Source organism: Mya arenaria, chromosome 14 (assembly GCF_026914265.1).
Source record: "Mya arenaria isolate MELC-2E11 chromosome 14, ASM2691426v1".
In the NCBI taxonomy this organism is placed as follows: Eukaryota; Metazoa; Mollusca; class Bivalvia; order Myida; family Myidae; genus Mya; species Mya arenaria.
Genome location: NC_069135.1, coordinates 36,791,088 through 36,818,974, shown reverse-complemented (window position 1 = coordinate 36,818,974; position 27,887 = coordinate 36,791,088). Strand labels below are relative to the sequence as shown.

Here is a 27,887-nt window from a genome sequence, read left to right as displayed (position 1 = left end):
TAAATATTAGTATTGAAATTAAGAGACCATAGAAAATACAACACGCAATTAATTTACAACATGCATACCCAAAGACAGTTCGATCAGCTCCATCGTCACATTTTTCACAAAAATAAATGTGCAAGTTGGTTTACAATAATCCCAGTGAATGTAACATTTGACTCAAGATTACGAAATTATTGCAAATTTAATATATTTCAAAACTGAAAACATATCGTTTTTTTCTAAGAGAAAACAAAAACCATGAACGAATATCATGTCGCACTACTTCTAGGGTTAGGGTTATATACATTGTACTTTTGAAATTATTACTCATTTTTGTTACTAAACATTTTAATCATAAATCTACTCACACTCAACTCGTGTTTCAAGCAGATCTGTACCATTGACTGAGTGTCCATCTCAGCACTCACGTTTATTGCGACGTCAAACCCCACACTGATTTTCCAGGTACATTCATGCTTACCAGGTTTGGCCGTAAAATTATAGACACCTTTGTTTTCTTCAAACGTCTGTCCACAAAGTTCTGAAAAAAATGATGTACAGTTACTGTTTATAACCTCTCGGATGAAATAGCGCATAATTATTTTGACTATGAGGATATGTCATCCCATTCGTTTGACAGTTGCAATATAATGCTATTAGCATATAATTCACGTTTACAATATTTATGCGAAAAACTACAGAAAATAGCTCAGTAGCAAACAGTTTAAACATTAACCCGGTTTAATGGCACTGGGTAAACGCCAAAGACATAGAACATAAAAACAAAAAATCACAAACAACAAACATGGAAAAACCACATAAAACTTCACAAACAGCACAGTGCATACACACACACACATATATATATACATATATATATATATATATATATATATATATATATATATATATATATATATATATATATATATATATATATATATATATATATATATATATATATATATATATATATATATATATATAAAACTAGGTATGTTATCAAGGTATGTTTAAATAACATAACTATGTATGTTTATACAAACCAAACCATTACCGTTTTGGCAAATGTTCCTTCGTTGTGTTGAGCAGTGGGCATATGTGCGTGTAAAAAAAAACTTCGGAGCCTGTGTGTAGGAGTTGACAGGTAGTAATTGAGTCTGCAATATATTTGAAGTGTATATTTCAATATAAAGAACAAATAACATGTTCAATAATTGACTCAAAAGTCTGTTTTTTACGGGTTTCGATCATTCATAGTATATGAAAACACCACTGATATATTTGTCACAAACAAATACAGGTAAGATCGGTATATGCGTAATAACGTGGAGCTTAACCGATTGCCAATATCCACAAAAGTGTCATGAACCTGAACTGTAAATTGTTAGGTAGTTCGGCCTTCCACACATTTCCCGAAGGTTTTCTTGGCAAGGGAACGAGCAATATTTCGCCATGGTATCAATCCCTAGTGTGCCATCCAAACAGTAACAGACCGTATCCTACAATAATTGGATAATAAGTTATTGATCTATCACAACAAAAATTTAACCCGTATTTCGTTTAACATTCACTAAAACTGAAACTCATCGATGCGAGTTTAAAGTATATGTTATAAAACAAGAAAGTCGATAATTGAAAAAAATACTCTTGCGTTTAAAAATAATACATGGAAAGTAAAGAAGTCTGATGTCGAGCATTTTTTATCACAGGTTTGCATCCCCTGCACAATTGTTCCGTTGTTAGATTCGAAGAAAGTGTGGTTGAACTTTAGGAATTCTGAAAGTATGAAACAATGGAGGAAATGCACTTGTCAACGGATGGCGTTGCTAATGCCTTTTATTACTCCCCTGAATCAATATTTGAGGAAACAACGATACAGAAAAGAATAGAATTATATTTAAAAGGGCATTGGATAATGAAATACACTATACAGTGTACTACTTGTATTCATAGATATATGACTGGAATCTAAGAGTTTCCTTACCATGCTCCGTTGGTTTCAACATTTCCCCCACAGAGAGATTCCTAACTCCAATTTGCATTTTAGTATCTAAAAACTCGTGGCAATTTTTCTGCGAGTAACCCTCTTCCTTTGACGAAATGAAGAAGTCTTGCTTTCTATATTCTATCATAATCAAAAATTGAAATATCCGTTAAAATTAAACAGGTTTACTATATTGTGAAATAGACCCATGTTATTTCAACCTTATGGTAAAGTCTAAACATGATGTTGGAAGTTTTACATTCTATTTAATGCGAAATCATGTACTTCTTATCAGTGTCAGATTAAGCCAAAATACCGAAGAAGTTGTTTTTTTCACAAAATATTCTTGAAAGCCTTGCAATTTCATATAACTGGTAAAAGGCATACCACATAAAATGTAGTTAATCAATACCAATTGAGAAAGTTGTTCAAAATTAATTTGTAAAATCACGAGTTCGTGTTGCACAGGGGCTTTAGTATTTTTCATGAAACAATAACAATTATATTACTGATACATTTGCAGACGTTCGTACTTATGTTACATATAATTTCTACCTTTGAAGGTCATGTTCAATATAATGTCTGCTCCACTTGCCTTGACCTTCACCTTCGCAGTCGATGAGAACATAAGCTGGACCATATATGGTGTAGAGCAGTTGATGTTCAATAATGTGGCTACCGTGTTATCAGTAAGATCTTCCTTTACCTGGCACCATATATTTTACACAGTTAACTATTCTCAATACCCCGTTACAAACACCTTTTCGGAATAAGTTTTTTTGACCGTACCAACGCGGGAAAATATGCATTTATAACGGTATTTTGGTATTGATGCAATTTGTGTTTGTTGCCTTGTAACATTGTATGTTTCGTGTTTAGTTTGTGTGGTCTTGTGACGTAGTTTGTCTGATGCCTTGTAACATTTTGTGTCTGGTGTTTAGTGTTTGTTGTTTTGCAACATTGTATTTCCTGCTTTTTTATGTTTGTTGCATTGTAACATTTTTTGTCTCGTGATAAGAGTTTGTGTCTTGTAACGTTCTGTGCCTCTCGTTCTGTGTTTGTTGCTTTGTGACGTTGTGTGTCTCTCGTTCAGTGTTTGTTGCTTTGTGACGTTGTGTGTCTCTAGTTCAGAGTGACGTTTAGTGTTTGTTGCCTTGTAACGCTGTGTGTCACTCGTTAAGTGTTTGTTGCCTTGTGACGTTATGTGTATCTCGTTTAGTGTTTGTTGCCTTGTAACGCTGTGTGTCACTCGTTTAGTGTTTGTTGCCTTGTGGCATTGTGTGTCTCTCGTTTAGTGTGTGTCGCCTTGTAACGCTGTACGCCTATCGTTTAATGTGTTTTGCCTTGTGGCATTTTGTGTCTTTCGTTTAGTGTATGTTGCCTTGTAACGTTGTATGTTTCTCGTTTTGTGCCTGTTACCTTGTGACGTTGTTTGTCTCTGGTTTAGTCTCTGCAAAGTATTGGTCAAACAATGATATGGTTATATAGTTAAGGCTGCTTGGCTTGCCCCTTTCTTTTTCCAGTGTACTATTTCAAACAAGAGAAAATACTGATAAAAAGCAATGTTTAGTCTACTCCAGGGGTAAAAGAAATGGTTTGAGTGATGTTTTTTCGTGTGTTTTTTCGGTTGAGCTACTGCAACAAACATTCTAATTAGTGTTTATTTTATTTGTTTGTATTTAAAAATATCATCTATTATTCAAGATACAGTGGAATAAGTGTTAACCTTTGTTTTGGATTGTATTATATCACTAACATATGCCATTTACTCGTTTAGCTCATTATGCACATATCAATGTTTTGTGTTCTATAGAGAAGGCTTCCCGACAAGCATGATTTTGACAGTCCCGGTGAGACGGGATATCCAGGATATTGAATTGTTCGGATGGTTTTTAAAGATGTTTCGAGAAGCATCTCCGACCCCAGGCATTTTGTCAATCTTTCCTTAATGAAGTGCGAGACTAAGGCAAGGAAATTAGCGGTTATTCTAGATTTCCTGTAAGTTGCTCCCCCCACCCACTTTTCCGACGGTCCGGCAAAACATTACAAGTAGACTCAACACTTCATTTACCATTGTTTACATTAAGTATTCGCGATGAATGTCTTCCAGGTATGTAAAAGAAACATCTTTACAGAATGAAAATTAAATAAGTTGATCATGATGCGGTTGTATTTAAATGAAACGTAATTGCTTCCCTTTAACACAAGTGCTATGTATGTACTTGAATATATAAGTAGGAGCAATAGATCCGGGTTTATAATATAACCTTAGATAAAAGGGTGCGGTAACATACTGATATGGAACTATGTAACTATTCACCATTATTAATGATAGCGATAGCTATTATGAGTAATATCGTAACAAAGACTTGATATGGACTATGTCATTCGTTCACAGCTATATCCGAACTAGTCCTACATTACCTGAATACTATCGTCTGTATCACACAATCGGGCATCATTTTCCAGACGCGTAGCCGTGAAGAACAATTGGGCGAATTTATCAGACGCCTTGACAGTCCATTCACAGGCTTCATCAATGATAATTGTATGCTGATCTTTTACTGTGTGGTTCCTTGTGCACAATTCTGAATGGAATGAATATATAAATATATCAGATTAGATATTATGAATACCATAACAGAAAAAGGACAACGACCAGCTTACGCAAATGCTTATACGCTTATCAAGGGTTTCAAAGAACGCGACCAAGGACAAGTGTAGCCAGAGTTATGGAATCTGTCATACAAAAGTTCAGTGTCGTTGTAAACAAGTGTATCAAGTTTCATGTTCCATTATTTAACTGTTCTTTGGCAACATTCGCGAGATGGTGGCCTTAGAGTTCCAAATATTTATATGTTAAATAAATCGATCAAAGCGTCATAGGTCAGGAGACTACTGGATGAAACAAATAGGCATCAACACAAAACCTTTTAAAATGAAGCTTTACATCAATTTTTGATTACAGATCAAAAGAATTCTATACATTTGACGAGATAAAACATCTTTATACCATAGGCAATTCTGATTTCCTCAAGTATTACCAGCTAACTATGGTAAAGAAGATGAATGGAATCAAATTCTAGGAATAAATCTCGAAACAAATATGTGGAATAAAATATTTACATTTACATATTTTTCATTATTATGCACCATTGATACAACAATAAGAACCTTCCAGTACAAATACATTTATAGACTTATACGAACAGACATATACCTATATCATTGCAAGCTCAAAAACTTCAGCTTATGCTAATTCTGTTCAGAACATATAGAGATAATAGAACATCTTTTTTGACATGAATGACAAATTAACAGTCCACAAGCAAAACATTGCATGTATTAAAAGAAAAATTACATTTAAGCAACACCCTCTAGAACAGTCTTTTTTTCTACATTTTCGTGGTTTATAAATGCTTTATTTACTTAATATTTTTATTATTTTTTAGTTAAATATTGATCTCGACTTTTTGTTTTGTCCTTTCTTTTCCTTTTTATCAGTTTGTTTAACAATATAAAAATGTCTACTCTTTTCTGTATGGGCATCACTCTCACTTCTTAAATAAGCATTACACGATAAACACCGTATGTTTTACATTACGTGTGTATGTCAATAATTGTGTTGTGTAATGTGGAGTATTTAATAATATAAAAAAAACTAAATAAAAAAACAACTAAAAAAAACATTCGCGACAACATTATTATACGAGCTGAAATGCATAACGCGGTTTGATTCCTTTTGTGTGTTAGAAGTATACAATTTTCGCATAGACATCTTAAACTATAGAAAAACTATAGAAAAAAAGGATTCAAATATAGAAGAATACTTCACTCATATCCTGATTTTTTTACCATTTGCTTCCGAACACAGAACGAATATCATCATGAAAGCTGTTCCTGACAAATTCATTTTTCCTGTTAAATAATACGTAGCAAATCACCAAGATTCGACAAGTCATATAGTTTCAGCATCCTCAAATTAATACCAAATGTTTCATACCGATTAACACAACATCCTTGTTTGTTCAAGTGCGTGTTACCCGGATGTAAATGCAGGAAATATGGAATAATTGAGCGGATGTTTAAATCGTGTCTGAACGTCAAGATCATATCTTCAACTCAATGGTATCATAACCTAATCATATCTGCTTTATATTCCTGTTCAAACGCATTATTAATTTATATAGAAAACTAGTTCTAGTTCATTGATTGACACAAAATATATAGTTTTGCCACCTTATTATATAAACCAATATAGATAAAAGGGCAGTTTTCCCACTTTACTATATGAACTAATATAGATAAAATTGCAGTTTTCCCACTTTAATATATGAACTAATATAGATATATATCATGCCACTATACTCTATTAACCAATATATATATATATATATATCAGTTAAGTTAAACGGACAGACAGTTAATGCATTGAAAATAGTAAACGGTACGTTTTCAGATCTTCAAAGGTTGTCTTATAATTAAATGTATCATAGATGGCAGAAAATAAAAAAAGAATAGTCGCATAATACCTTCAAACATACATTAAGGTTTTATTAAAAACATACAAGAAAGAATATGTTAAAGTGTGTCACAGATTGGCACCAAAAAAAGTTTTTTTCTGTAACGAATATCATGACAATTATCTTATAGAATGTGTGACGCTTTGATATCATAATTTTAAAAAAGTACCAAAATGTAAAACAAAAATTGTGTCGGAGACTGGGTTCGAACCCAAGTCGCCAAAATTGAAGTTCAACGTCTTACTCACTGAGCTACAAAGGCTTATTCTAATCGGGTGACATAATTAAGCTATACACATACCTCGGTAATATCACGTGATAACACCGACTAGCCAATAAGGAATGAATTCTAACTGGTAGACATACCCAGTAATCTTTTTTAATGGAAAAATACGAAATAACTGCTAAACTTACATAAATTGTAAACTATGTGGTTCTTAAGTTAGTAAGTTTCAAAGCATTGTACACATCGATGCCAAGTTTATGTCAGTTTTCGACAATTTTCGTTTTTTTTCCGCTATTGTATCATACGTGAAAGGCCCCTTTAAGAGGCGCAATGCTATCTATACGTAACATATGCTGTGCGTGAGAAACATACAATTTGGCCTTATTGTTAAAATATGACGTCCATTGTCTTAAAGGGCTAGGATGCAAACACTTTTGCAAAAAACAAATGTAATTATTGGATGCAATGAATGATATGAATATTTTTTTCGGCAAACACGGGTGATTATTACATGCAATTATTTTGCAAACGGTTACAGACGACAAAACGTTGGATTTTCGGAAGCTGTTATATATATTTAACACTGTTTTCGCGAGAATGTTTGTGCATCCAAGGTTTTGAATGCAGGTTTATGCTTATTACTTATATTTCATTACTTCAAAAGTTCAGGCAAGGAGTGAAACCAGTCTTTAAGAATCTCCTACGTATATAATATTATCACTTTTTTGACCATCCATGACAGATACGGCCACCGTTTGTCGGTATGCAATTCAAGTTTCAAAACCTCTTTCATCAATGTTCTTTTTGCAACATTCATTGAAGTTTTTAAACGCCATGCGGCAAAGATACATTAAGGAAGTTATATAATTACTTATAGAATATTAATACTTAATGTAAAGTTAAGTCAAAGCCGAAAGGCCGAACAATATTAATAATTCCTTAAAATATGACAACTAACAGAGTTTTAATGAATGATTATTTCAGAACAAACATGCAACATAATGACATGAAGACTTTTTGTTCGTCACTTCATGCATTTATACAATTTATCATTTCAAAGAAAAATAATTAAAGATGTCATTAATGCCATTAAACCCCAGACTGTTCTTGTATACAGTAAGAACATTCCAATGCCCTTTTCCACATTGCTACTCTACTTCCTCTATTTCCCAATTTCATTCTCATTTCCTCCCTCCAATACCTCTTCTCCCTCCCATTCTCGATTTCCCTCTTTTATCTCTTCATCCCTTATTTGTAACCCTTACTCCTCTTACAATTTTGTTATCAATATATCATCCCCTATTGTTCTATCTCTCTCATGCCCATCCTCCTTGAATCATGTTCTCAGCTCGTTTACCTAGTTTGTTTCATCTCATTTATGACCTCTCTCCTTCCGTTCACACTACTTTCCCTTTTCCTTCATTTCTAACCCCTTCCTCTCTTTTCCCCGTTGCTCCCTCTCTGTCAACTCCCTCGCTCCTCATCAAATTTTTAAATGTCCCTCTTTATCGTTAATTCTCCCCGATAGGTCCTGTCTTTTTATGACATATTTTGTCTCTGTTCAGCCAATTTAGTCAGTTAACTAGAGATCTGAAATGTTTCAAGGACCTTTAGATACATATACTTTATGGTAATCCTTTAAATTCATGTTTTGTCTCCTTAGTAATTATAGTTATAGATGAGATACGATCGCTAAAAAAATAAATAACAATGAGAAATAATTGCATAACTGCGTAAATATGTTGTCAAGTATTCACATGTACATGTAGATTGTGTCTGAATATTTTTTTTTGTTTCAGCTTAAATAAATTTGATCATTAATTGTTTCCTCGGTGAGGTCAGTTGAGGTCAGCCTCTTAGAGACCAAAAGGATCCAACTGTACGGATGACATCTCCGAACTCATAAGCACCTCACTGGTAGGTGCCCCGTTACCTTTGTTTAGGGTAGATTGTGACATTCTCGTTAGTGGAAGTTCAAATGCCCAATGAGCCCCACTCAAGATTGTATTGGTTCGATCCCTACTAGGAGAACTTTCAAATAGCCTCACCAAATGCACACCAGTTATGGTTTCTACCCAGGAAACGGGATCGATCGTGACTCCATTAGATTATGGATTAAATTCTAGATAAAATGTGTCATTGTTTTTTTTTTAAACAAACGCATTATTATCGCGATGTTTGATAGAATGACATATATTCTATGCTGTCAAAGAGTTCATGGGAGAAAGTTTGATACCTTTTCCTTCTAGAAAATCAACAAATATATAAAACAAGAAGTGAATGTGATGTGTGTGATTGAATGTAATTTAAACACGTTTAATGTGACAACCCTGACATTTAGAAGTCATATTTCGGAGAAAAGGGACTTGCGAAAGGTTATAGATATTACTTGAATCTCAGGATGTAATTTAAAAATTAAATATATTTCGGTTACAATGGATTATGTAAAAAAATAACACATTAATTCGTTTAATTTATTGGCCCGGATGTTCAAAACTCTCGTTAAATTACTTACGCTTACGCTGACATGTTAGCGTTAACCGTTAGCGTTAACGTTAACTAACGACATCAGCGTTATCCTGTTGTTCAAAAATCTATAGGCGTAAGCGTTAGCTAACACTGATGTAACGCTTACGTGTTGGCGTTAACACCAGCGTTAAGCTCACTTCCTGTTTGTATTTCCATAATCCTTTACAATTTCTGTGGTCTGATGCGGCGAAATTACAATTAAACTTACCCTGTCCACTTGATGGGTAAATCCACTTAAAATGTTAAACTTGTATAACTAAGTCACAGGCAGTGGTGTATTTCATTATTCATTTCATCACTTCGCTATTTTTTTAGTCAATATTAAATGAACAATGATATAAAATTTAAGGATGCGTTTTGTTTTGGAAACCAACTGTTATACGTAAAGGTATATATAACATGATATATACATACACTGGTATATCTATATATATTACCAAAATTCTACAACTGCTTCTAAAAATCCGTTGTTGTTTTTTTCATGAATGTCAAGGCCATGTTTTAACCACAACGAAAACAAATGGGGAAAAAATTATTTGAGGTTACATTACACTAAATATTCATGTTGACTGAACTACTTGCCCTTAACTAGGATATCAGTTGAGCTTTTTTAATACCGTCCTATTATTGATTTTTTTATAATACTAGTATAAGAATCTAGTTAACTTTGCATTGTATTATCAAATGTAAAGTGGATTAATGCTTTAATTTAATCTGCGTGATAAGTATAAACACTTGGTGTTCGATTAAATAGACCAAACAGGGGATATACATACAGTGCTTTAAGACCAAACTTGTGCACATATGTGCAATATTTATACCACAAAGGGCAGCTTAAAAAACTTAATTTGTAAAATATGTCAACATTGGAGCAAAAACATGCTTTACATATATAAACAGAACATGATATAAAAATGGGGATCACAACAGAAATGGAAAATATTAGGCTTTATAAAACAGGTATGGGGAGTTTTAACTGGAACCTCCTCAAATATAATTTTGCAATACTTTCATGTTGCATTTTCACAATTATGTTGTTCAAAACTGGTGATTCTAATGCAATATTCATGCTTATTTGTATTTTGATAAGATAAACAGTTAACCTGTTAACCTGTTAATTGAAGTGAAACAGGTTGATCCATAAAAGGGGCGATTTATTAGTGGGGTGAAGCGTCCGACCGTTTCTAATTTACCGACTTATCTGTGTCGTAATTTCAAGCGTTCGGATGATGTAAACAGTGGAAGAAAATATTTTTTAATTAAATAAATTGGATTTAAAACTGTACTTGTAGTGGCTTCCTCTATGGAAATAGGAAAGTGAGTGGTCTACCACACTTGTCACATTGACAGTGCATTTGTGGAAGCCCAATCTGTCATCATGGAGATATTTCACCTCAGGGTCATTTATGCAGGTAAATATTCTGCAATTATTTGGTAACCATAATCATTTCATAGCCTGTTTACAATTGCTGATTCAGTTTGGTTCTGTAAATAAATGTGTAAGTAACATAGTAACAGGTACTTAAAAACACTGCGCTTATTGTATCAAATGTGCGACAGGTGGTTGGTGATTTAACTTGCAGTGACCAGTCAGAGGAAAGTATCAAATGTCAGGGACAGTATGGTCGACATATCTAATCAATTCACCACCTCAGAGCCACACTTGCTCGCTCCCGTGCTGACACCGCTCTGACCGTTAAGTCTTACGTTGAAAGTCTTCGGCAAGCAGCTGTACAATTGATTCATTGATATCAAAACAGTAGCGGCATCGCATTTCTAAGTCAACACTTTTCATGTGGATCGAAAGAAATAATTTTATCCTCTCTTTTCTTCTGTTGTTGAGAAAAGCACCAACTGTGTCAGCCATTTTTAACGTTGACAGACTATTTAACGTTGACTCTAACGTTGGTCCAGACCAACGTTAGAAGAGTCGTTAAGTTAGCGCCTACTTTATTGCCGTCAGCGTAAGTGTTAAGTTTGAACAACTCATTTTTGTCAACGTTAAAGTTAACGTTAATTTTAACGTTGACAGCGTAACATTTAACGATGACAGTTCACGTTAAATCCTTAACGAGAGTTTTGAACAACCGGGCCATTATGTTATATAAAAAATATATAACTGAATGTTAGCCATTATACTTTTCATTGGTAAATATTAATAAGTTTCATAGTTCATTATAAGCCCCCAGTAGACTCGAGTTCCAGTGAACTCTTGTTTCACTGACCATTCCGAGGCGGTTATCATATAATTTAACGGTAAAGCAATTTCGATGAGGGTATGGTTTTGATTTTGGTGTTTGTATTTGTGTATGTGGAGAAGTTTGTTTTTAGTGTGTGTAATGTAAATATGTTTGCGTCTAATGTTCATTGTCGTTTGGGCCCTTGCCTTGTGCTCCTAAACAGGGTTTTTTTTCTATCCTTGTATTATTAATGATTACGTGTAAGTTTCAGTTAGTGTTTTAATTGAGAATTATTTCATTGGTTTACGGTCTGATGTAGAAAACCGACAAACCGATTAACTGCGTACTCTTGCGCACCCGATAAATTCCTCCGCCTTACTACATAAACTTATTCCAATCAACGACAATAACCTTATATTCTTTATTTATTTCCCTTAGATGCATACACAGGCTAAGGAAATTGCCCATCATACTTAAGGAAAGGCCTAATCAGTCTATGAAATCGCCAGGAAATTAAACCAGTCAATTAAGTACCGTTTTGCAGGCCATCCTATCTGAAGTGTGTACTATGAGAGATACTGAAACACAGATAACAAGAAGTGTCACTCCTAATCCACGAACTATTGCGTATATAATTGGTCTGATCGACCTTTAGAATGCTTATAGACAAATACTTAGAAGTATCGTTCTCGTTCGAATGTCTATTAGGTTTATATCTTTTGCTGAGTTCGCAAAAAGTGAATTCCTAGTAAATAATAATAATACCAGTTCCCTTGTGAAATTTTTCAAACCATACGATTAACTGTGCATCCGACAGACGTATTATGATGTAATAAATAATGCACTGCTACAACCGAACACTTATTTTGGTACACGACAGTTTACAACAATACAATGGGGGTTGAAATAAGAGACTCGGAAAAATGACGATAGTCACTGAATACTTGAGACAAATCGAAATGCTTGGACTCAACAATTAGCCGGGATGTTTGTTTGTTTTTATCAAGGTTAAAACCTTGCGATGACTATCATTTGTTCGGTATTATTTCTCAATTGGAAGTTTACTTAGCGCTCCCATAGTTCCTTATTTTGAAACAAGCGTAGGAGGATTTTCTTATCTTAGCCGACAGCCCATCAAAGGGCAAAAGCTTAATAGCTCTTAAGTGAACTTCCCACTCCAGACAAAACATGCATAAGCATCACCCGAAAGCTTTTTTTTATTTTTTAAATTTTGTTCAAGTTAATTAATTAAGATGAATAAGTTACATAGAAATGCTTCCGGGTTTACTAATTCAGTGCAGTAAGATTTGTGTTACATACTCGATCTAGAAGAAAGTCTTACACGTAAACCTAGACATTAAAATCATTGAAACACACATCACATAATTATCGTTATTTTAATTTCTAAACAGACACGATCAAGTATTGTTTTTTATGTTAATTAAGGGGCAGTTACTTGTGTTTAACATATCTGATGTTTACCATTTTTGCACGTTTACCATCACACTATAAAAGCACACATCACAATAAGTTAAAAATATATCTGGAAATTAGTTTCAGAGTAAGGGCTCTCGACGTGCACAGTATAGCCTTTTTATTAATTAAAGAGTAGTATTGTGTAACTGACCCGATTCAGTTGAATCTAAGTCCAACACTAACCCACTTTGGTTATACACCCTTGGCAAAGTTAAGGCTGGTAGGTATATAGCAACGGCTCCAGAAGCACAAATATTGGCTTTTTTCATTAAACATCGCTTAGCACAGACTGACGCACAACACCATTGTTTTATTTCTCCGCTGTATATTGTCTATGTGGGATACTTACACAAAGTTGGTTGGTGAGCTTTTCCAGACAAAAAAGGTTTGGGATTTTTTTATCGATTAAAACGCGGAACTGTTAAAACCATATAAGTCATTTCATTACGGACACGGTCGAGTGGTCAGTCCCTGATTTTCACCCAGATTTATGACTGGCTTTGGTCTGGCTACCCACATTGCTTGCGGGTCAGGAATGGTAAATATGTCCACAGATGTCTTTTTATTTCATGCATATACGTGAAAGAATGAAAAATATTGGTGAATGATAACTTGATCATTTCACTCTGGCTCGACTATTTTTTTCAATCTTGTAAGATTTGCTTCCCATCACTCGAAGTCAAGGGAAGCAACTCTTATGTTACATGTATGTAACAAGTCCATGTTTGTTGTCGTCTGTAGTGCGGTAATATACACATTGACCGAATCGTATAGAATTGTCAAATTCAAATTATGCAATAGTTTTAATAAAACAAACATTTTTGCGATTGATTATAACTATTAAAAAAGAAAAACGTACTAATTTATGTATTAACTATTTCATGGAACATACTGTTACAATTAACCCGCTTGGTAGGTATCGGTTGAATATTTACTTCGCCACATGTGCTATATGGAGGTCATTCGTTGCCAAAAGTCCAGACGTGTATGTGTTTATTTTAGGTTTGTAACATGATTGATGATTTACCAATTTACATTTTACAACCGCCAACTCATCGGTTGTATGTTTACATTTTACACTGCACATTTTCATTTTTCATTGTACCGACTGGAGTTTTATTCTCGTTGCATTCAACAGACGATTCAGTCGTGATTATAAAGTTGTGTATGGTAAACACACGTCATTCTGTGAAAGTCACATGCCGAGTTTTATATTGCGGTGTGTAAAAGACAGATTTCAGTTCGTAGGTCTACATAGTACATTGTATGGTGGTGACTTTTCATTCGCAGTTGAACATGTTTACGGATGAATTTAATTTAATTTAGAGATAGCTCCGCCTTAACCATGTCTTAACTCCTCCCTACGTGTTTCGAAAATTTCCGCTATCACTCGGCTCTATTTAAACCAATTATGGATACTTTGGACCATGGACATTGCGAACCTTATTATGGACATTACGAATCATCTATATTATGACACTATGGACTATGATTTGGAAACAGGATGGATTATAAATTATTTCATGTCGAATAAAATAAAATATGATATTACAACATGTTTTTTGTCTATATAATAGTAATTAATACGCACATATGACATGAAATGAGATGTATGCAAAATGATACTTGACTCAAACACAACAAAATGTAAGTCATTAGCATTAAATCATACTTCAAGAATGAAAAGTCCCATTGTCTTATTTTTCATTTAAAGCTGCACTCTCACAGATTGACCGTGTTGACAACTATTTTTATTTTTTGTTTTGGAATTAGCCAATTTTTGCGTAAATGTCTGGATATTAGAGGTATAAGACTGCTGACAAAAGATCAGATACAGTTTTACAGTTATACGTTCGCAAATTGATGTTTTATGGCTAAAAGTGATACTACAGTAACGTTTTGAAAAATAAAAAATGTCGGCAGTTTTCCAAACAATTTAGATCTGTTTTATTGTGAGTAATCTTATTATTTGTATAGAAAGCATTGCTGCCAAAATCAGCCGAGTCTGGGACAAATAAAGGTTGTCAAAACTGTCAATCTGTGAGAGTGCAGCTTTAAATTACTATAAACATTATTTTAAATTCTACCATTAGAGGACACTTTCTTGCCTTTTTGCAATGTTTAAGATTGCAAGTAATATTAGATAATTTAAAATTTACGAAAAAAAAAATTTAAATTTTCATTAAGTTGAAATTATTCACTAAGATGCCCCAGAGGTTTATTACCTGGTAGCTGGAACTGTATGGATAAAAATCACTAAGATTACAACTTCATATAACTCGTACATTATACTGTAAAGAATATTATTTTATACGTAATTAATAAAGTATTTTAATGATGAAGTCAATTTATTGCTAATAAACAATTATTACTTGCTGCTACCTTTTATACCCCACCCACACTCAACAGTCAGGGCTTTTTTCACATTTAGGTGAAGCGGCCCTAGCCCTTTTGGAGGGGGAAAAATCGCGCGTTTGTTTTTCTAATCTAAGACTCACGATATCAATTTTTTCATGTTCTTGAAATCCCCCACTTGATTGTTATGGTTCACAGTGGCAAATCCCGTAATTCATAACTGGGGGACACAAGTGGGTTGGAGGGCTGTTCTTCCATCCACATGGATATTTTGTTTCAATGATGTATTGAAATTACACGTTTACACCATACATGCTTATTAAGATAGTAAATGTATAACATCAGACAAAACTAGGTGGATATCATTATGATGTCCGTCAAAAGTTTCATGGGTTTGCTGGAGCAGGTTTTGAACAGAGACTTGCGTTAGAGGGGCGTTACTTAGGGGCACAACATTTTGGACATGATCCCTCGAGTTGGCATGACAATAATATGATTATAATGTGGCAAGTGGGGTTTAGGGGTACTCCCCCTAGAATATTTTAAATATTTTTAGTCTGAATTGGTGCATTATGGCGTAATTAAGTACTTTTTCTGAGAAATATTGACAAAAAATTAACCTTTAAGTTTACTTGCGGGCCAACTGGGGGGGGGGACACAGGCTCTACAGCCCCCCACTGAACGACCCGCCCATGGTCGACTTGTTAATAAAATAAATGAACAATTTTTGCTTGCTTGGGTATATAAGTAAAAAAAAACTGACAGTGGCAGTATAAATCTGGGTCCGTAAGCCTAGCTCAGATACATCCAACTGCAATTGACTAAATAATATGGTGATTTATAACCCATTTAGGAACAGTGATCGTCAAAATAAAATAAAAGATGAAGTTAATTTTAGTTTTTATTGTGAAATAAAGAGAGTACTCGGACTTACAACCGGGAATCTAAAGGAGGTAGGCAAAGATGTTATCTCCCTTGCTTGATTCGACGGAAATAAACGAAAGAAAATCTGATTCGTTAGCTCCGCCCATTCACCTTCGTTTCTTTCGGTGACATTTACCATATAAGGTATAGGCGAAATCGTCTATCCTTGTAATTCTGAACTTGTCAATTCGCTTTTGTAAACCTGGACTTGTTGGACTGCAAATGTTCATTTTACGAATGCGAGTGTCGACTGTAGGATTGCAGTTTTACATATGCATGATTCGGCTTTCTAAATTACATCATCATATTGTTAAGAGCAAGTTATACGATCTATGTTTTAGTGAGTTTATACAGGGTAGATCTGATAAATATACATTTTGACTACTATAATGACAAATCAATACGGAAAAACTGACGAATAGAAACCACAAATAGCACGTCTACATTGGCAAATGTAAGAGATATTTAGTACGTTTAGAAGCACACTGTGGGAATTACACGTCTGGACTTTTGGCAACGAATAGCCTCCATAGTGCTAGTAATAGAGTTGATATATCATTTCTTCCTACAAACAGGCCAGAGCAGAGGAACTTATAGCTAATGGACAGTCGACTAACATAATGCAAACGTATACTCGAGCGTTTCGAGCGTTTGAGCAGTTTCGTTTGAGTTACAATTTACCACAACAGTGGCCAGCCCCACAACGTCAGATTGTTTTGTTTATGGCTTTTTGTTTTTGAGTCAAATTATTCACCTTCGACAATTAGCACATATGTCTCGGGACTTGCTTATTGGCATAAACTAAACGGTTGGTATGACCCTACGGGATCTTTTGTCTTCAAAAAAGTGCTTGAGGGATGCAAATGCACGCGAAAGCGAATAGATACTAGAATGCCAATAACTCAACCACTGCTTACAAAATGTTTGGGTTGTCTTGATAGTGTTTGCTTTGATGCATACGAGGCGGCATTATTTAGAGCTGCCTACTTATTATCATATTTTGTATTGCTTAGGGTAGGCGAAATTGTTTTTACTACGGTGGCTTTGTCAGAAAGGCCTTTGAAATCTGATGATGTTTATTTCGTAAGCAATGGTATTGCTTTATGTGTACGAATAAGGGTGTCCAAAACGCAGCACAAAATGGGCACCAGTCGTAATCAAGCTATCTTGTTCTGGTCTGCTGGACTGTGCAGTTTGCAGCGTCAAAAAGTATCTGGCTATCAGGCCAGTTGATACATCTTATCTCTTTGTTCATAAAGACTTAAGGCCATTGACGAGAGCCCATTTTGCGGGTGTGTTACAAAGAGTGGTTGGGCAGTTGGGTTTGAGTTCCGGCGTGTATAGAACACATTCATTTAGAATTGGTAAGTCCACGCAGCAAGCTAGTGAAGGCGTGCCTCCGGAAGTAATTATGAAAATGGGCCGTGGGAGGTCCGATGCCTATAAAAGATGCATACGAGCGTAACACCTTTTAAACTATGGAACCTCCTGGTACATGACTGTCACTGTCCGAGTTTATCCCCAAAATTAAAAAGAAAAGAAAAAAGATTTATTTTAGATATAAGGATAGTGGGCGACTCGATAGTGAGATGGGCGGGCGAACATGCCGTGGCGACTAATAAACCAAATCTTTGCCTTCCGTGTGACCTTGTTATTGACTGGATGGGCAAATCCGGTATGAAATGGAATGATTTTCACGCAACTATTCAGCTAAAGGAATCATTCGCAGCTCAACCGCGTATGGTCATAGTCCATCTGGGTGGTAACGATTTTATGTCGTCCAATGATAGTCTGTGAAGTTTAACTCAAATATAGATAATCTAATTACCATGTGTCCGGAGGGTACGATTGTTTGGTGTGATGTTTTGCAGCGTCGTTTTTTGGCGAGGAAATGCGGTTGCAATGGAGGCTAAGCGTCGCAGGGTGAATCGTTTAGGGCATTTTGCTGTGAGAAAGAGGGCCAAATTTGACATTTTAGATATCGATATTTCGGCTAAGGATCCCGGGTTTTATCGGCCTGATGGGGTGCATTTGTCTTTGGTGGGATTGGAAATGTTTCTTTTCAGTGTACGAGGGTGCATCATTAAATATTTAGGTGGATAAAGAATTTTGGGGGAATAAATTGATATTTATTCGTGGCGGAAAATTCTTTGTTGTCAGATTCGAGCCCGTTGTAGTAGTTGTATTGGGGCATATATACATGATAATACAAACAATAGTTTACGGTAGTACTAGTAGGCCGCCAGTGGTAGCGTAGGCCAGTGTGCGGTGGTTCTTAAATCCCAAATACATAACAAGTTCAGTGCCACATGTGGTTGTGTCGGTTTACAGACATGTTGTAGTAGGTGCATTGTCTGTATGCACGATAATACAGAATGACGGGATTTGTCAAAATTAGTCCGTGTACAGAGCCCGTTGTAGTAGTTGTATTGGGGCATATATACATGATAATACAAACAATAGTTTACGGTAGTACTAGTAGGCCGCCAGTGGTAGCGTAGGCCAGTGTGCGGTGGTTCTTAAATCCCAAATACATAAAAGTTCAGTGCCATTTCATAACCGTGCGCTGGGGCTCGGATCCGGCCGCTGGGAACATTTCTTCTGGGTCTCAGCTATTTTGTCGAACGATCCTAGCGAGGCTATCCGATTTCGCGATCAAACTATCCCAAAAAATAAATTTGCAACTGAATTCGACTTCATGCATTTATATCCATAATATGTATACAATGATGTATGGAAAGAAGTATGTCAACAATAACAAATGAAATGTTAGTTGGTCTTTGTCCTTATTTTCCTAGGCGAGTCAATAAATAATAATAACGCAATTAACACCTCATACCTTTTTTAATAATTAATTCAATAATCATCCCACATGTACTAAATTATATGGATATTAAGTAAAAATACAGCAAAACTTCAAGACATCAAAAAGCAAAAACAAGACCAGTATGTTTTAGCATAGCATTTTACAACTTTAAAGCAATTTATTTCGTTCAAACTATTAGTACCAGACAGAATAAATATAAGTTTGTTTAAAGATTAATTTATGATACACTTATTTTCTCTGGCTAGTATACAGATACAAATGTACAAGAAGTGATACTCTTATTCCAATTTCTATTCATATATACACTCAATCTAAATCTTCACAAATCAGTTTGTTGAGATCTTAATACTGGCACATTGTTTTCAAATTAAATCCTTAACATAGGTATACTAAACTTTATTTTTCTACTTTAATCATGAAATTCCATGAACGCTACATGTTTTTATCTTTTTCATGATTATAAAAATACCACCAGGTTGACCACTTTGCCTCTGATAGATTTAATTGTTTGGATACAAGGCATATATGTACCTTTATAAATTCTCAATTGTTTTGATTTGTTGCAATACATCTATCAATCAGTCATACATTGACACATGTTCATTCTCTACACCATAACCTGAACTTTTAAATGTTTACAGGTATTAATATTATCCTTCAGCAATCTCAAAGGAATACCACATGACCTTAGAGTAAATAAAGACAAACATCAAGCAAATGCATTGTAATATGCCATCTGACTTTACATTCATATCTGAACAGTTACAAACACATAACGTTAGTTGTCTGAGGGTGCATGTGCTGGCTTTTATTTATCACAACTTATTAATATATGCATTGAAAGTTGGCAGTTGTAATTTTTTTCATGGAATCTTGATTGCCAGATCTACTTTAAAGAAATAAATGTCAATCTGTCCAACTATTCATTGGCTGAGACATAAGCATGAACACTAAAAAAATAAAATGTTTAAGATGAATGAGGCAGATAAAGTAGAATAAGTTTTGCGCTCATGTTCTTGTAAAATGAATTTCTTATTTAGTACGACAAAAAAACTGCAAATCATAACAAGTGTTAAAACTAAAAAGCCAAAAGCTGGTAATTGGCTCAAATATCATCTAAAGACCAAAGTTTTCATTTGTGTTAGTAACGCTTATTATCAGTTAGTTGCAGTTTTGTTGTTGACAGAAATTATCATGCGATGTAGGTCAATGTATTTTTAAAGAGGACGAAATATCTACCCATTCATTAAAGTCGTTAAAGTCCCAAGTGAATCAATATTTCCCAACTCGAGGAACTCCCATTGTTAATTGTAAAGATTCCCTAATATCTGTTCCACAAAAGCATCAGAAAAAAAATAAATGTTCCATGTCTCAATTTTAAATGCTCAATGACACTTTTAAATACTAAAACTTTAGTATTGATATTCTTGTTTTGGGAGAACCCTGACATGACATTTTCATTTTTAAAACATATCCAATATCGTGGAAACTATTAATAAATTTTAAAACATTGTGTTCAGAGTTGTAATGTTAACAGTATTTTAAATACTGAACACAATGATTTTACCACATGTTAACCAAGCTAATGATTTATTCTTATTTAAGGAAATAAGAAGCTTCTTTTACTTGTTTCTTCTCGGGTAATTGAACCTATCTTCTTTTAGTCCACAATTTTTAATGCGATAAAATTAAAATATGATTCTCTTCCAACAACATTAATCTTAAATCTTGGACATCCAGAGCTTCGATTCAAAGAAGTTTGGAAGTATATAACTCCCTAAAAATGGGTTTAAACTTCCAAAGTTGATTCCTTGGAGGTACAAAATAACTTCAATAATTTTGAAAAAAACTTCCAAAGTAGAAAGCTTGGAAGTTCAAAATATCCAAACTTTGTGTCAATAGTATTTTAATGTTCAATCAGTCTTTAAGTGAAATGAATTATTATAACATATGTCTTTGAATTTGGCTTTCTAAAATTGTAAAATACTGGATTTTTAACATTATATTGTAAAATAGAGGAAAAAAATATTGTATCACGGAGACTTAAACTTCCACATTTCTGTAAACAAGAGGCCCAAAAGGGCCTATGCTCTACTGGCTGGGTTTGTGTGGTCAATATCACTGTTTTCGAAAAGAACCAACCTCTTACGAATATCTGAATACTGTACAATTTTCATCGAGATACAATCAAAAATGAAGAATGTATCATGTTTGCAAGCATTTTTCACAATAGCATTATTTTGTACTAACAAGGCCAATAATCTTATCATTTCAAGGCCCAGAATCTAGGCATGCATGGGCAGATCTAGCTGGTTTTTTAAAGGAACTGAGCTCTAATGGATATCCAAATACTATACAAGTTTCATTTAAATACAATCAAAACTGAAGACTGTATCGTGTTAGCAAGCAATTGTTTTCACAAAAACATTTTTTTTATTCTATCAAGGCCCATAATCTAGGCATGCATAGGCAGATCTGGCTGGTTTGCGAAAGGAACCAAGCTCGAATGAATATCTTGATACTGTACATCAGGTTTCATCATGATACAATCAAAACTGAAGGCTTTATAGTGTTAACAAGGAATTGTTTACAGACGCATTTTTTTTATTCTATCGAGGCCTGCATGGGTGGATCTGGCTGTTTTTTTAAAGGAACCAAGCTCTAATAGATATGTAGATACTGTACTAGTTTCATCGAGATACAATCAAAACTGTTGGCTGTATCGTGTTAACAAGGAATTGTTTACAGACGCACGGACGCACATACTACGTACACATTACCATCGCATAAGCTCTTCTGACCTTTGGCCAGTATAGCTAAAAACGTCCCAAATTGATTGACAGGCAGTTCATCCTTCCACTTTCAAATTCTTAATGGAAGCCCTAGACATCTTGAATCTTAAATCTTTGACATCTTGAATCTTGAATCTTGAACATCTTGAATCTTTGGCATCTTAATCTTGGACATCTTGAATCTTGGACATCTTGATTCTTGGACATCTTGAATCTTGGACATCTTGAATCTTGGATCTTTGACATCCTCATTCTTAAGGAATTAAGAGAAACCCTTATTTTAATTTTCAGTTATTCATGTTTTATCATTATGGCTATTAAATGATAATACAAATTTGATATAATTTTTATAAAAGTGACTTTGACTTCTGTGATCTACATTGCAAATAAAGTGGAACGCATCTCTATTATACTATCCCATTTACATTTGACCATATTATTTTTTTAAAAAGATTTATTTTTGAAATACTAACAATTCTAATGTCTAATCTTTACCTGGAAGTCTCATATTTTACACCCATATCTGTTTGTATCTGAAAAAGTCAATAAATTAAGAGCTACACATACAAATACATGTAGCTTCACATCATAAAGAATTATAAAACGATGCTCAGTCAAAGATGAGAGGGAGGCATTTTTAAATTGTTCACACGTACAGAAGCAATTTTACCATTTTGGGGTCCAAATTAGCGGGAAAAATACCTTTCCATTATTTGAAAAATTACATTTTGAGATGTGCAACCGTGATTATAAAATGTATTTAACTCATTGTTGTTTAACATGTAAACTATTTTTTAAGTAATGAAATATTCATTTAATAAACATATTACAACATTACTTAGCTCATTACTAAATTTAACGTACTTTTTGAATTGAGTTGAAGTGGATTCTGTTAGCGGTGTGACAGAAGTTGAAACAGCTAACTGTGATTGCTGACATTTCTTGGCTTCAGGAACTGTTTCAGAAAATTAATTGAAATTTATACTTATTTGATATTTGTTTTCCTCCTATCAGAGTTTTCAAAAAACGAATATTATGACATTACTCATTATGTCTAAGCATGGCAGCAAAAATAAATGCTATAAAAAAGGCATATATGCATATACCGGTAATAAGGATACTGTCCAGATTTCATTATAACTGCAATTTATAAAACTTGACATGAAACTGGGTTCTTTAAATCACGAGTTTCATTTTATTCTGGGATGTCATGAGTAGGGTTTACTGTATCACATAAGTGGGTTCATGTTCAGAACAAGAGCTGTCACAATATGAAAGAAATGCCCCAAAAATGCCACCTGTTTCATGGTAAACACCCTTTTGCCTTATATATTTCACCTATATGGATGACTAGCGATCATAAATTCAAGCATATGCAAACCCCTCAATGTTTATGTCAATTGCAGAGGAGTGATGCAGTAGGAGGAGGGGTCTATGGTCTTATGTGACAACGTTTGGTTAAGACATATGTCAATTAATTATAAAATCTGCCAGTGCATGAACAAAGTTACAGCAAGGACACAACCAATGATACTGTTTATGCATATATGCAGCTTTCAATATTGTGACTCAAAGTGGTCATGCATTCCCCAGGTGGAGGTAAAAATAACCCTGGAATTCTGACCCACCGGCGGATCCATATCCCCTGGTATCAATTTTTTTATAAAACAAGCTCAAGGTTGACAGTGGAAAGCATCCATAATATTATGAGTGAGAAATTCCATGAAGGACAACAATGACTAAATCCAAAATAAATTGTAATACGTGTGTTCTTTGCAATTATTCTTAATTTATAAATGTACAAATTACACTGCGTAAAAATCTCCTGGTGTAATATCAAAATCTCCTAGAATTTAGACCAAAATCCCCTGCCAAGCCTCTGAGATAGATGGCATGTATGAGTGACCATGAAAATTTGGGTTGTAAGTGCATCTAGCATGCTACAATTCATTTTCGGGAAAATCTGTTTTTGCATTACAAAGTTACTGCAATGACAGTATGTGTACAAAAATAGCAATCCATAATGATAAAGTTATATGTGTTGACTTTTTCTTTGAAGTAGGGGTGTGGTTCTTTCACCTGTAACTTATTGCAACAAAAAGAAATAAAGAAAGTAGTGATTCTTTTTGTATTTGAATGCGAACGTCTGTTTAAATCACATACCGTGAATGCAGTCCAATTTAGACGGGTCGAACTACGCGGATGCCATGGAAACATGAGAAACTAATGGTCTTAAATCGTTGAGAAAACTATGCGCCATTGGCAATCCTTCAAAAGAAAAAGTTTGGAAGAAACTGATATACATAGAACAAGACCTGTCACGGAGACAGTGTGCTTAACTATTTCGCTGCTTTTCAGTGTAAGGATTGAAAAGTTTTGGCAAAACAGGCATGGATCACTGTAACAGTAGATTAGAATGATGCCTGCGAAGATTTGTGTAAAATTCAAATACATTCAGCCTTTATTGAAATACAGACTTTCATCAATTTAGTGGGTTAAATAGATGGGAATACAACTGAGGTATTGACTTACATGTGGTAAAATGCAAAACGTTAACTTGAATTTCTGAGTCGAACAATAAAGGGCAATTATTTTGCATTAAATGCAAACCTGAGTGATCTGACTTGGTTAAATAAGTAGGTTAGATGATTGATTGCCATTGTATAAAGTTTCAAGGCAATACATAAAGTGGTTGCTGAGATATTAACCAGACAATGCGAATGTCCGTCTTTTGTTTTGGTCGGTCACAATGTCCGGTGAAAAATTACAGTCAGCACCGTTTAATTTTCGGAAAATTTACTTTCAGTTACTAAATAAATGTTCAGAGTTATTTTTAACTATTATATCATGATTATTCAGCGTGTTAATCCGTGTATCACTATTTGTAAACCCCGTTTCGACATGTTTCCGTTAAAGCCGATGAAACGCGTAAGGTTCCGATTTCAGCTCGTACTCTTATACTTTTATTTTACGGAAATGTTCGGAAATTACCAAATTCCGTATGTATTTATTTTCGGCGAAGTGGTTCCCGGCAATCGTGTTAATTTAAATATGATGATTAATATACCGAGCTGACTTTCTTTCCGCGCTGTTTAACATTGCCAATAACAAGAACTCTACTTTCGTTTTTGCATAAATGTTGTGCCTGAGTTTGACTTGTATTACAATTCGTTACATTTTATAACCGTACTGTATCTTTAATTTAAAGATGAATTAAAAGAGTAAGATCTAGCTGTTCCATGGGTAGACGAACCAGATATGAGTTTTTTTGGGAGGCAAGGGAAAAAAAATATGACATAAGATCCGAATATTGATTTTTTTACAAAGTCATGATGTTTAGCTTTTTTGTAATTTATTATAGTACTGTAGGACAAATCTAACCAAAAAGATCTAAACCTGTTATAATGGGGAATTACAAAACTTATTTAAAAAAGAGGCTTAAAATCAAGATTTAGGCTGATAAAACTGAATACTGTTTGTAACATTGCGACAGGTAAAAATTTGGTGCGACAGGTAAACTTTCAGTGTTTACCTGTCGCAATGTCCTGTGAAGAAGAAAAAGTTTTCGCGTTGTCTGTATGAACCTATGTGTGCCTACATGCAAAACCTTAACCAAAGTTTCTAAGTTAAATAATAAAGTCCAAAAATTTGCATTAAATTCGAAGTGTTATCGAACTTGGTTAATTAAGTAGGTAAGGTTAGATAGTTGTGAATAAATGTATATCCAAAGTTTCAATGCAATAAATGATGTATTTACTGAGTAAATTAAAGGTGCTTATATGCAAAACCTTAACCTAGATGTGACGCTGACGCCAACACTATGGTGAGTAGTATACCTCTCCTTATTCATTAAAAAGTTGAGCTAAAAATTACGTTTTTTTATTTGTGATTTTTCATTGATAGCAGTTACGTTGTAACGCGCAGAATTGGCAATGCAGCTCATATCATGTGGTAAACAGCACTTTCTTCTAACTTTATGGAATAGGCCATGACCTTGTACTTTTGTGTGAACTATTATATCGATACATTGTATTAAGTAGGGAATATCAGAAACTTCAATTTCATAGAAAACTGCTGGACTTCATAAAATTCAAAATAAGAAGCCTATAGACATAGAAATGTCACATTCTTCAATACCCATTGTATTGCATTGATGATGATTGAGTAATAGTATAGGTCATTTACAAAACATTCCATGAAATCTACATTACATCCGCGACTCACCTGCATCTTCAGGCTCAATGGGTTTCATGTGATGCAGGGCCTTAACATGTTCCAGCTGCTAATGCCCTCCTCTTCATTTCTTATTGGCTGCAGACTGAACATATTTAATATGCTTAGTACATCATAGTTGCTTGGCAGAAAGGTGGAATTTATTAAAGTTTATATAATGTATTATACAATGCAGTTATGACATTAAACTATCCAGTGCTTTCTTTTCCTTTTTATGAATTGTGCTCTCTAGACACTAATTATAATTGTGATTGTAATTATTGTCTAGAGAGAACAATTCCACATTCCATTTAAGTCATTACATATTTGTGTACCTTTTCGTCACTGTAACATCACAGGACGATCATGTTGTTACTTCGGCTGCCTCTAAGGATGGCTCAATGCACCTGCAGAGAAATAATACTCTTGCCACGTGTGAGTTTACACTCTCTTTTAACTCACTAGTCTCACTAACAATTTTAATACCATTTATGTTTTTTACGAGTTTTATGATGAATATCATGTTTATATTTAAGAAAAGTATTCCAACATATATTTCAGGAGCAAATTGCGGGATTGGTGTCATTATTGGGGTAAGAGCTGAGTGAAGCTGATTAACGAGTGAGGAGTCCAAAGAAAATTTATTTTTGCAAATTCATGGACCATAACACTACTTTACGAGCACAATTCCATCATTAAATTTACATAACCCCAAGGTATAATAACTCCAGGTTAGCTAACTTTTTTACTTCAAGTGTATTGTGCCCTTATGCAGTATCGTATAATGTTTTGTAGACAAAGGTTACTAACAAACTAAAATGGAAACAAACATGTACTTGACATACACGTTAGCTGCACAGCAGCAAATATCCTTTGCAATGTAAACACAATGCTTGTCAAGAAGACTAATTGCGTAAGAGTGGCTCCTGCAAGTTAGCAGCCATCTTTGATTTGGTCAAATCAAATAGAGAAATCTCTCATTGTCAGGCAGCTTTTAACAACCATATAAATTACACAAGAAATCCAGTAGATTTGTTTTTACTGACCCCAAAGAATTTAGGTGCAAGAACATTACTCCTCCTACAGAATGTTGGCAATGGAAGATGGCATGTACTCTCCCTTCTGAGACACTGTATGTATGATACATGTTTATTTCTTATTGTGTTTCACTTCATTAAACATGATTTAATGATACACTTTTATAATGTTTTATTCATGAACAATATGAATATCAGACGTAATTAGAGACACAACATCAATACAATTAAGTACCATAAGACCCCTAACCATATGTTTATTATACTTCAATCAATTAAGTGAATAACTGTAACTGTTAATGAAGGTGGAGTTGTTAAATTGCTTCTGAAACAAAAACTATGACAACATTCCATATGTTATCCATCATGCAAGTTCAGATAATTGACGAACATCTTGTATAAACTGTTCAAAGTCCAGTTTATATGGTTTAACCAACGTCTTCAAATTATGTTACTAGACGCTAAATGAAGAAGTTATGTACTAACTGTTACTGAAGGTGGAGTTATTAAATTGCTTCTGAAACAAAAACTATGACAACATTCCATATGTTATAGACATAGGCAAGTTATTAACTTTCCTATGTCTATAACATATGGAATGTTAAAATAGTTTTAAGGCTGAGGGATTGTTTAAATAACAGTCATCCTTAAAACAGTTTAACTTTTTAACAGTTATGAGATTAACTAAAGCTTTTATGATCCATATATTTAGAAATTGCATTGGTTTCACATATACTGGCTAATTAAATTATGCTATTTAAAATGCTAAAAACATACTGTTCGGAATTTCTTTGGAGGTAATACAAACTGAATCACAATTGTATGTATGTATAC

At 34.2% G+C, this 27,887-nt stretch overlaps 1 protein-coding gene across 1 annotated transcript; it reads right to left on the bottom strand.

The window, feature by feature from the left end:
- Window positions 1-390: 390 nt before the first annotated feature.
- On the bottom strand, window positions 391-26,075 carry LOC128218388 (uncharacterized). Its single transcript, XM_052926046.1, has 8 exons — window positions 26,029-26,075; window positions 4,397-4,560; window positions 2,528-2,678; window positions 1,973-2,113; window positions 1,655-1,764; window positions 1,358-1,487; window positions 1,043-1,145; window positions 391-526 (listed from the first exon to the last, which is right to left on the bottom strand). The coding sequence occupies exons 1-8, from the start codon at window positions 26,054-26,056 to the stop codon at window positions 505-507; spliced, it is 849 nt and encodes a 282-aa protein (XP_052782006.1). The 5' UTR covers window positions 26,057-26,075; the 3' UTR covers window positions 391-504.
- Between the last annotated feature and the right edge of the window lie 1,812 nt (window positions 26,076-27,887).

Excerpts from the sequence above, each read along its gene's own strand:
- LOC128218388 (XM_052926046.1), bottom strand. The coding sequence starts at position 26,056 with ATGAAACCCATTGAGCCTGAAGATGCAG. Across the intron at positions 2,114-2,527 it reads ATTGAACATGACCTTCAAAG|AATATAGAAAGCAAGACTTC; the intron begins GTAGAAATTATA and ends TGATTATGATAG. Across the intron at positions 1,765-1,972 it reads GTTGAAACCAACGGAGCATG|AATTCCTAAAGTTCAACCAC; the intron begins GTAAGGAAACTC and ends TCATACTTTCAG.